The following is a 12,310-nucleotide window of genomic DNA, read 5'->3' on the forward strand; positions in this document are numbered from 1 at the left end:
GCAACCCCCTATTTAAAAGCCTGTCTTTCCTAATGTACACTAATGTAGTTGTATCACTATCATTTGAGTTTAACAGTGTAATTTTATTATTTACTAATTAGGAAACTGAGAAAGTATTTACTATATCAAATTGGATATTCAACAAGAGATTTTGTTATGGTAAATAAATAATTTTTTGGTAGTCATTGGGAAAAAGTTTTGTGATCATATTTATTGTAATGGATTTTACCTCCTCATCTTCCATTTTTCATTTTGAGCCATTCTGAAGTTACTATTAGATTTTTGTCCATAATGGTGATATGGTAGGATACTCTATTTTTGTATACAATGATTTGGGATAAAATGCACTTTTTAGGTTCACAATATATGATCATTTCTAGAAGCCCCTGATGTGTAATATGCTGACGTGTTCCTAAGTGAAATCCAATTTCAGGATTTCCTGCATGCTTTTCTAAGACTTTGAGCCTGTTGTTAATGATGTACTCTCTAGTCAGGAGTTTAGGAAAATCAACAATGATCTAAATCAGGTTTTAGCAAACTTTTTCTTTAAGAGGCCATATAGTAAATATTTTAGGCTTTGAAGGCCACATATGGTCTCTGTTGCATATTCTTTCATTTTTTACCACCTATTAAAAAATGTAAAAAACATCTTTATCTCTCAGGCTGTATGTCCAGAAACATACCGGGGCTAGATTTGGCTTGAAGTTTATAGTTTTCAGACTCCTGATCTAAGGTCTATAGAGATACTGATATTACTTGATTTATTGTCATGGAAACATATGAGCATTGGTTTTCAAACTTATTTTTTTTAGCAGCAAACCCATTTTTCAGATAGTATATTAGATGAAACCTTCAACTATAAAGTAGATAAAGGTAAAAAGGACAAACTATAGCTTGTTTGAATATATCATGGGGCCTCCCACGATACAATATGAATACCAGTGATAGAGAGTGCTGGATGAAGAATAATGAAGGTTTGTCTGTTATCACTGTGTTAGAATTGGGTGTTAATAAAAGATTCTGTTTGTCACATATTTTGTAACCTTTTAATAGCAGAGTCCTAGAAATAAGAATTCCACTTCAGGGACCTGGTTAATGAACTATAACTGATTTTGACTGTCTTTATTTTAAACACCTTTTCAGATATTCTCTTTATTGAATATTTTATGAAATCAGCATTTAAATATATAAGGAACTCTAAACTATTTCTTATAACGTGCATGTAGTAAATGCTGTTAAATTTGTGTACATGAATTCATCTGAATCAGATTGATAGCGTACTCCCAAGATCTTTTAACCAAATAAGCCAGATACTCAGTGTTGCTTTTCATTTTTAATATTGATTTTGTCACAGGGACATGATGATGAAGTATTTGTTTTGGAAGCACATCCATTTGATCAAAAGATCATACTTTCGGCAGGTCATGATGGGAACATTTTTATTTGGGACCTTGACCGGGGGACCAAAATTCGGAATTATTTTAACATGGTAAGGGTAATCTATGCTTAGTTGATATTAAAACAGACTTATCTTATGTGACAACTTGGTAATTAAAGTATACTTAGTGGCAAGTGTCATCTGTTTAAATCCATGTAATAACTTAGAGGATGACTCAAGACCCAAGAGTAAGGCCAGTTGAGAAATGCCTTTCAGGATGTCTCTGTTATTGTGGTGTTAGCACTTTCCAAATTCTTGTTCCCAGCTCTTAATTCTAGAAACTCAAATTTAATAAGCATTTGGAGCTAACACTAACCAAAATCACAAAAAAGTTAATGTTTAAACTGTAATCCTAATTAATGAATCACAACAGTGACTGTATTGTATCTGTCTCTGGTAAGCCCCATATAGCTTAGTTAGTAATCAGAAAGCTGTTTGGCACACATGGAATTGGAGATATGGATACTTCTAAGATATATTTCATACAAACTATGGAAGAATATGGTGAGCCATCTCTTCTTCCAGTAGAACACCCTCCTGTGGTGATGGGAATACTCATATTCACCATATTTAGTGTTCCTTTCTGAAGAATAGTTCTGACTAAACGTTTCTAAATTGTTGGCCTTTGAGCTCCCTTTTATAGGCTTTATACAGATTCAGAGTGTTAATAATAATCCTCTGCCTTGTGTTAGTGAGATTGATTTGTGTACTTTAATTTTAGGATGGTTCTTTTAAAACTTGCATTACAATTTAAATATGAAGATAATATCTTGACTTTGCTGAGATAGCGCCTTTGTCAATTTGGTTGTGTTTAGGTCTTTATTATTCTCTTCAGTCATTCACGCAGTTCTTCTTCAGATATGACATTGCTAGTAATGTTTGACGTGAAATTCTCCCTAATTTCTTTTAGAGCTTTACTATTACAGTAGGGTTCTGGCTACAGTAGTCAGAGAGTACATTGGAATGTTGATGCATCACAGAATCCAAGATATTAGCAAGCAGAAGCTATTGACCACTTATTATTTGAAAATTACCTCTTAAGATGACTTAAAGTGACTCTTAAATTTCAGATTGAAGGTCAAGGCCATGGTGCAGTGTTTGACTGTAAATTTTCACCAGATGGAAACCATTTTGCCTGCACTGATTCTCATGGGCATTTGCTGCTTTTTGGATTTGGATGCAGTAAATACTATGAAAAGGTTAGTATATTTAGTTTTTGTTGTAGATTGCAATTTTGTATTGTATCATTCATAAATTTTATTTGAAGTATTCCAGTTAATAAGGGTCACTCTGTGTCAATAGATATAAAATAACAAAGTCACCTTTTTTGGTAAAATTTTTCATCACTGGCAGAACATAAAGCTTGGCAGTTCAAATTACTATTAAGATATAGGATGATGTAGATATAAAAATTCATTAGGAGGGACTTCCCTGGTGGTGCAGTGGTTAAGAATCTGCCTGCCAATGCAGGGGACATGGGTTCGAACCATGGTCTGGGAAGATCCCACATTCCACAGAGCAACTAAGCCCATGTGCCGCAACTACTGAAGCCTGTGCTCTAGAGCCCATGAGCCACAACTACTGAGCCTGTGTGCCACAACTACTGAAGCCCATGTGCCTAGAGCCTATGCTCTGCAACGAGAGAAGCTACAACAATGAGAAGCCTGCACACTGCAACGAAGAGTATAGCCCCTGCTTGCCACAGCTAGAGAAAGCCCGCACATAGCAATGAAGACCCAATTCAGCCAAAAAAAAAAAAAAAATCATTAGGAAATCCTTTTGCTTAGAACATATTCTCTGTACTGCCTTTCAGGTGTAATAATAGAACAATTTTACCAGATTACATCCTCTACTTATCCTAAGTTGGGAATAAGCAGCTGGTGACTGAATGCTTATATTCTTGCTTGGCTACTTTACCTATTATTGATCTTGTTAAAATACTTTGGAAGCTAACTTAATTGGTTTCTTATATTTTAGTAGCTGTGACTTTAGGATAGATTATAGAATCTTGGAGTTGGAAAAGAGCTTAGAATCTTTGAGTTCAGCTCAATACTTGTATCACCTTTGAGTGTCTTTCACGCAATTGATATTTACCTGTCTCACCATTTATATTATACTCCATTGATCCTTATTTGAATAAAAATAAGCAAGAAAAATAGTTATAAAAGTTTGTATTTTTTTGCAACTTAAAAAATAACTAACTCTATCTACTGTGTTGTTGCTTTGCTTCTTCTTATTCTAATTGGAAAAATACGATATTGGAGGGCCAGAATGTAATATAGATTGTAGAGTTTTGTGGAGAAAAGATAGGATTATGATCTAGGTGATTCACTTCTACCTAGAGGGAACATATGACTATAGAGGACTATAAAGATAATGCAGAAATTGTGTGATTTGAAAAAACACCTGTGCTCTAGGAATGAAAATAAATGCTTATTTATAAATTTCCTGTGCATATTAAATACTAAAAATCTGTCATAAAGATTCCAGATCAGATGTTCTTCCATACGGATTATCGACCTCTTATCCGTGATGCCAACAACTATGTATTGGATGAACAAACCCAACAAGCTCCTCATCTCATGCCTCCCCCATTCTTGGTGGATGTTGATGGAAATCCACATCCCACAAAATTCCAAAGGCTAGTACCAGGACGGGAAAATTGTAAAGATGAACAGCTTATACCACAGCTGGGATATGTGGCTAATGGTATGTTCTCTACAAAATTAAATTTAAAACATTTTGCAAAATGTTATACTTGCTTCTGTTCTCTCTATAATATATCCCCATGCTAAACTCTGTAGAAGGTTATACTATATTTTACCTAATACTTTATTAATTTTCAGTTGCATAGAACTTTTTATCTTACCAGAGTACTTTTACACTGTTTATCTCACCTGGACACAGATAAATGGACTAGGACAAAGAAGAGTACACTCAAACAGAGAATGTGTTGACCTGCTTTCTTAGAACCCTGAACATATGTATGATCCTGTTGTTTATAGTATTGAAATCTAGTGATGATTAAATGTACTAACTTTAATATGTCAAGCTTTTATAATTGGTGAAATTCCACTGCTCATAGTATTAGTATTTTAATTTGAGAGTACATAGTTAATGGACTGAAGAAGAGGAAATTTCAAGAACTACAAACTGGGCAGTGGCTGTTTACCCATCCTCATGTTTGAAATGTAAAGAATTATTGAGTTTTGGGGTGGGGGATGCTGAGTGTTTAAATAACACTCAACCTTGGAGGATATTGAAGCAGTGATGAGTGTGATGCATTATGGGAATGTAGCAGAAAAAGACATTGAAATAAGCTATTCTCTATTAAAGCAACTCTTCTGGTTGGCATATTTCCCTTAGGTATACTGCCTCCACACCACCCTCCACACCAGAATGCCTTCATACCTTAGTTTGTTACTTGTAGGTTTTCTTCTAAGTATGAGGTAATAAGTTATTTATTTTCAAATGGATTTTTTTTCTTTTTTTTTTTTTTTTTTTTTGTATTTTGGCTGTGCCATGTGGCATGCAGGATGTTTCCCTGACCAGGGATTGAACCCAGGCCTCCACAATGAAAGCAATGAATCCTAACCATTTGCAGGGAACTCCTGCAAATGGAATTTTATATCCTTACTAGGGAATTAAGACTTGACCTTTCTAGAATGAAATGTTGCATATCCTTTTTTATGTTCTCTCTCATAAAGATTTGTAGAGCAATGAAATGGTGTTACACACGTGCCAATAGTTACTTCTTTGATGTCATATTTATTAAATAAGGGGGAAAGGCATGAATATTAATAGGAGATAAAACTGAAAGCATATGAATAAAAAATCTGTAATTCATATTTTACTTCCAATAAGACCTGATCACTTGGCTACTCTACTAGATGCCATTTAATCTGACTAGAGGACAAGATGAAAAATAGGTTTAAGATGTATTTAAGAAAGAAAAAGATCATAGAAATAAATAAGTTTTTATTCAGACGTAATCATTGAATTTCATTATAAGAAATAATGTCTATACTCATCAATATACTGAGGTATTCTCAAAAGAGACAATATTTGAAAGACCATAATTGATTTCTTTCAGAAAGGAAATTCTCACGAAAGATGCAAAGCATTTTTGGTATTTTCAGTTGAACTTATTAAAACCTTACTCAAATCTCTACTCCCAAATTTTAGCATGGAATATTCTATAGAGAAAATTCATTTTTAAGTTAATAATTTAATATTTTTTCTTTAAGGTGAGAAGGCTCTCATAATACTGTCTAGTTTGGGGACATTGGTTAAGTGAAACACACAAGCTGACATATTTAAAAGTTATTTAAAAATATTTTATTTGCTATACGTTTTATTTTCACTTTAATCCCTTTAAAACTATTTGTCTAGAAACTTATAGATTAAGCTTGAGTTTACTATATTTATGGCACACTGAAATGTAAATAATTTTGTGGCTTTATATCTTTGGTCTAATTAAGGTGATGGTGAAGTAGTAGAACAGGTAATTGGGCAACAAACCAATGACCAAGATGAGAGCATTCTTGATGGAATAATCAGGGAGTTACAAAGAGAACAAGATCTGAGGCTAATTAATGAAGGAGATGTTCCACATTTTCCAATTAATAGATCATATTCTGCTAATGGTGGTAAGTATGTATATATTTGTAAAAGGTATGATGAATGTACTTTAATTATTTTACTGGTACCAAGTAATTACATGTGAGGAACATTTTAGGTTTTTAAATAAAAGCAATATTTTTGTTAATTTACAGTTGTGATATGATACACTAAAGTGCCATACTCTCATTATCATTTGGGGCTAAAGTGATTTAGCATCTCCTAAGGAATACAGGTGCTGTATTTGATTTTATTTCGTTTTTATAAATTTATTTCATTTATTTATTTTTGGCTGTGTTGGGTCTTCGTTGCTGCGTGTGGGTTTTCTCTAGTTGCAGTGAGCTAGGGCTACTCTTCGTTGCAGTGTGCAGGCTTCTCATTACCGTGGCTTCTCATGTTCTGGAGCACGTGGTCTAGGCGTGTGGGCCTCAGTAGTTGTGGCATGCGACCTCAGCAGCTGTGGTTCACAGGCTCTAGAGTGCAGGCTCAGCAGTTGTGGGCTCAGTTGCTCCACGGCATGTGGGATCCTCCTGGATTAGGGCTCAAACACGCATCCCCTGCATTGGCAGGTGGATTCCTAACCACTGCACAACCAGGGAAGCCCACAGACAGTGTATTTTAATATACTGTTTTCTGTTAACTCAGTTATGTATTTGCAGTCTTTACTTTTGTTCTAATAAGCAAGGTGCTACAATAAGTCCAGCCCCTTCTAAGGTAACCGACCTAAAAGTTTTCAAAATTAAAGGCACTTTAAAAATTAATACAAAAAAAAATTGCCCTCCTTTGTTGAAAAGGACGCAACATATCATCTGTCTCTCGAGTTTACAAAACTACACTGGAAGACAAGAAGCCCTCTTCTTAGGGAATACAGATACAACTTCTCTTTTTTTGTTTTTTTTTCTTTTTTGCGGTATGCAGGCCTCTCACTGTTGTGGCCTCTCCTGCTGCGGAGCACAGGCTCCGGACACGCAGGTTCAGCAGCCATGGCTCACAGGCCCAGCCGCTCCGCGGCACGTGGGATCTTCCCGGACCGGGGCACGAACCCGCGTTCCCTGCATCAGCAGGCAGACTCTCAACCACTGCACCACCAGGGAAGCCCCAGATACAACTTCTTAATTGACTTTGACAAGTTTGATTCTAATTACCACTATTATTCCAATCTATTGTATGTCTTCCTTCACTTTACATGAAATGTGTCTATACATCTGAATTTTATATAATCTTAGCCTATGTCAGTTTTACTTTTATCAAGAACTATTAGTTCTGTTTACAATTCAGTCCTCGTGGGATTTTGGCCAATGTGTTTCTTTTTATATTTACATAATTGAGGACATTTATTTGGGTATTGTGACGTTTTGGAGTCCACAGAAATGAATAAGGTGATTTAGATTTGAGGTGATTCACAGGGTCTTTTACTCATTTCCTGATTTCTTTAGTATCCCATAAAATTAAAATAAAAACATTCTTTGTTCATTTCACTTGGAGCACCTAGCTCAGATAAGCTTTCCTTAACCTGGAACAAGATAAGAAGTGGGCTGATAATCCTATATATCCAGGCCATTTGTTCCTAAGACATAAAAATTTCTTAGAACCCTGATTTAGAGGTCAGTAATTTCAAAGCTAGGTTTCTGTGATTAGGTTTGAAATGCTGTTAGTCAAAGGGACCCCACTGACTTCTCTTTGCAATGTTCATTTGTTTGTTTGTTTGTTTTTCTGGTGCTTATTTTAACAGTTTAATGTTTCATTTTCCATTTTTGTTTTATTTGCAATTACAACAAAAATAAGCAGGGTCCTTACTGGTGGATTAAAAACAAAAGTAAATTTTCTATTGCTCATTTCCTCTTTCTTTCATTCCTTGTCAATTTTGAAAATGAAATTTTGATAGGTTAATTTTTTAAATATTTTTTCGTACTATTTTAGAAAGCTTTATTGGAGTTCTATTCAAAAATCTTTTAATGGGTTAAATAAAGGTAGAATTTAGATTAAAAAGCTGCTTTCTGAACTAGTACTAATAACATTTATGAATCTACCAAATATGTTAAATACACCTTTTGTATTTACTGAGCATTTAGTAGATGACAGATGTGAAAGTCCTCTGAAAAAAATTAAAAGAGCTATAGAGACAGTAAACATTTATTGAGTGCCTGCTTTATCTATAAGATTGTAGAAACCATAAAGGGGGTACAGAAAACGTATAAAAAAGGGATAGCAATATTGTCCTGCAGTACTGTCTTTGAATCTCCCATTTTATTTAGAGTTCTGATCTGGAAGAGTTTGGTGCCTTTGCTGAGAGAGTGGTGCCTTCCTTTGTTTTTGTTTTAGCTTTGAGAAATCCAAATATGGACATATCTTCTTCCCCAAACATTGGACTCCGACGTAGTGGTCAAATTGAAGGTGTCCGACAAATGCATAACAATGCTCCTAGAAGCCAGATGGCCACTGAAAGAGATCTCATGGCATGGAGCAGAAGAGTGGTGGTCAATGAACTAAATAATGGGGTTAGTAGGTGAGTCAATATGGTAACATTCTTTCTGAGTAAGTAAATTAAAATGTACTCTTTTTGACCCACCTCCTAGAGAAATGGAAATAAAAACAAAAATAAACAAATGGAACCTAATGAAACTTAAAAACTTTTGCACAGCAAAGGAAACCATAAACAAGATGAAAAGACAACCCTCAGAATGGGAGAAAATATTTGCAAACGACGGAACTGACAAAGGATTAATCTCCAAAAATTACAAGCAGCTCATGTAGCTCAATATCAAAAAAACAAACAACCCAATCCAAAAATGGACAGAAGACCTAAATTGACATTTGCCCAAAGAAGATATATGGATTGCCAACAAACACATGAAAGAATGCTCAACATCACTAATCATTAGAGAAATGCAAATCAAAACTACAGTGAGGTATCATCTCACACCAGTCAGAATGGCCATCATCAAAAAATCTACAAACAATAAATGCTGGAGAGAGTGTGGAGAAAAAGGAACCCTCTTGCACTGTTGGTAGGAATGTAAATTGATACAGCCACTATTGAGAACAGTATGGAGGTTCCTTAAAAAACTAAAAATATAACTACCATACAACTCAGCAATCCCACTACTGGGCATATACCCTGAGAAAACCATAATTCAAAAAGAGTCATGTACCACAATGTTCATTGCAGCTCTATTTACAGTAGCCAGGACATGGAAGCAACCTAAGGGTCCATCAACAGATGAATGGATGAAGAAGATGTGGCACATATATACAATGGAATATTACTCAGCCATAAAAAGAAACAAAATTGAGTTATTTGTAGTGAGGTGAATGGACCTAGAGTCTGTCATACAGAGTGAAGTAAGTCAGAAAGAGAAAAACAAATACCATATGTTAACACATATATATGGAATCTAAAAAAATTAAAATAAAATGGTTCTGAAGAACCTAGGGGCAAGACAGGAATAAAGACATAGATGTAGAGTATGTACTTGACATGGGGAGGGAGAAGGGTAAGCTGGGATGAAGTGAGAGAGTGGCATGGACATATATACACTACCAAATGTAAAATAGATAGCTAGTGGGAAGCAGCCACATAGAACAGGGAGATCAGCTCGGTGCTTTGTGACCACCAACAGGGGTGGGATAGGGAGGGTGGGAGGGAGGCACAAAAGGGAGGAGATATGGGGATATATGTATACATATAGCTGATTCACTTTGTTGTAAAGCAGAAACCAACACGCTACTGTAAAGCAATTATACTACAATAAAGATGTTAGAAAATGTACTATATTAGGCTAATAACTAAGGTATTTTTCTTTAATTTAGCTGAGGCATGCATTAGTTTTTCCACATTATTTCTTTAGTTCATTCCATAACAACTATTTAAAGATTATCTTAAATTTACTTAGCTTTGTGATAAATGTTTTGGGGAATACTGAAAAATGAAAAAAACATAATCTCTGTCTTCTTTGAATTTATAGTCTAGGTTAGAAGACATGAAAAAAATACTATTAAGTAAGAACATGAGGCCATATGTGATTAAATAATGTCAGTGATACATGGACCCAATATTCAACAGTGGTTCTGAGGAAACTCAGAATTGGAGCAGTTTGGGAGTGCAGTATAGGTATGTAGTAGACCCAGTGCTTAGTGTATATTTAGAAATATCATTTAAGTAGACTTCTTTTGATGAAACGATTTCATTAAGATGAATTTCAAACTTAGAATCCCTATCCTTATTTGTAAACCTTAACATTTACTGTAATATTGACTCCAGATGATGCACAGCAACTAGAAATAGATTTGGAAAACAGAAAGGACATTGACAGAGAACATAGAAAATCCATTCAAATCATGATATCTTCCTAGCAACACCTTTTTACCAGCTGAGCCAACAAAGTAGCAAAATTAATTTACCTTTTCTTTCTTTAGCAGTAATAAGAAAAGGGAGACATAGCTAATATATGAACTGAATGCTACCCCTGGCAGTAGAACAATATGAAATAATTCTCTGTTCAAAACGTTAGAAGTAGAATTGAAAGCAAGGACTCAGATACTTGTATGCCAATGTTCATTGTAGCATTATTTCATAATAGCTGAATTGTAGAAACAATTCAAGTTTCTGCCAACAGATGAATGGATAAATAAAGTGTGATATATACATACACTGGAATATAATTCAGCCATAAAAACTTCTGATACTTGCTATAACATGGATAAACATGGAAAACATAATGCTTAGTGAAATCAGCCAGACACAGAAGGACAAATAGTGTATAATTCCACTTACATGAAATATCTAGAGTAGGCAAATTCATACAGATATAAAGTAGATTAGATGTTAGCAGGGGCTGGTGAAAGGAGAAATAAAGAGTTTTTGCTTAATGGTTATAAAGTTTATGTTTGGAGTGATGCAAAAGTTTTGGAAATAGTGATGATGGTTACACAACATTGTAAATGTCATTAATACCACTGAGTTACATACCTAAAATGGTTAAAATGTCCCATTTTATATTTAAAAGTGTTTTTGTTATCTAGGTTTTTTTTGAATTTTTGAATTTTATTTTATTTATTTTTTTATAAAGGAAGTTCTTGTCATCAGTTTTATACACATCAGTGTATACATGTCAATCCCAATCTCCCAATTCATCACACCCCCACCCCTACCCCCTGCCACTTTACCCCCTTGGTGTCCATATGTTTGTCCTCTACATCTGTGTCTCAATTTCTGCCCTGCAAAGCAGTTCATCTGTACCATTTTCTAGGTTCCACATATATGCGTTAATACACGATAATTGTTTTTCTCTTTCTGACTTATTTCACTCTGTATGACAGACTCTAGATCCATCCATGTCTCAATAAATGACCCAACTTCATTCCTTTTTATGGCTGAGTAATATTCCATTGTATATATGTACCACATCTTCTTTATCCATTCGTCTGTCGATGGGCATTTAGGTTGCTTCCATGACCTGGCTCTTGTAAATAGTGCTGCAATGAACATTGGAGTGCACGTGTCTTTTTGAATTATGGTTTTCTCTGGGTATATGCCCAGTAGTGGGATTGCTGGATCATATGGTAATTCTATTTTTAGTTTATTAAGGAACCTCCATAGTGTTCTCCATAGTGGCTGTATCAATTTACGTTCCCACCAACAGTGCAAGAGGGTTCCCTTTTCTCCACTCCCTCTCCATCATTTGTTGTTTGTAGATTTTCTGACGATGCCCTTTCTAACTGGTGTGAGGTGATACCTCATTGTAGTTTTGATTTGCATTTCTCTAATAATAAATAAACCATTGGTTTGCTTTTTGATGATTTTCTGTTACTTTGACCTTTGATTTGTTATTAGGGTTCAGGAAGAATGTCGAACTGCTAAAGGTGACATAGAAATAAGTCTTTATACAGTCGAAAAGAAGAAAAAGCCATCTTATGCTACCCAAAGGGTAAGTTTAGGCTTACAGTACTTTGCAATACACTATTTGTAAATATTTGCAGATACTAGGTTTTTGAAAGGTGGCAGTTATGTATTAAGGGATTATTTCAATAGGTGTCTGTATATAGGGAAACTATTTTTTTAAAACCCCAAATGGAGATATATGGTTATTATTAATAAGGGTAAAATTACACAAAGTTAGAACTATCCCCCCAAATCTAGGATATGTGGTCATTGTATGTATAGGATATTTGTATTAAAATACCATTTTCATATGGTTAAAGTAGAACTTTAAAATTAATGCTGGATCACTAATCACAATGTAAAACAAATGT

At 34.7% G+C, this 12,310-nt stretch overlaps 1 protein-coding gene across 2 annotated transcripts in view; it reads left to right on the forward strand.

The window, feature by feature from the left end:
* The window catches only part of BRWD3 (bromodomain and WD repeat domain containing 3), a 121,453-nt gene that overhangs the window by 61,874 nt on the left and 47,269 nt on the right, over positions 1 to 12,310 (forward strand). For both annotated transcript variants that reach the window (XM_081223299.1, XM_081223300.1), the window contains exons 15-20: positions 1,355 to 1,489; positions 2,509 to 2,637; positions 3,922 to 4,147; positions 5,920 to 6,087; positions 8,381 to 8,564; positions 11,892 to 11,985. In XM_081223299.1, the coding sequence (XP_081079425.1) occupies positions 1,355 to 1,489; positions 2,509 to 2,637; positions 3,922 to 4,147; positions 5,920 to 6,087; positions 8,381 to 8,564; positions 11,892 to 11,985 (936 nt within the window). The remainder of the gene's footprint in view (positions 1 to 1,354; positions 1,490 to 2,508; positions 2,638 to 3,921; positions 4,148 to 5,919; positions 6,088 to 8,380; positions 8,565 to 11,891; positions 11,986 to 12,310) is intronic.

This window comes from Mesoplodon bidens, assembly GCF_964165515.1.
Source record: "Mesoplodon bidens genome assembly, chromosome: X".
Classification (NCBI taxonomy): domain Eukaryota; kingdom Metazoa; phylum Chordata; class Mammalia; order Artiodactyla; family Ziphiidae; genus Mesoplodon; species Mesoplodon bidens.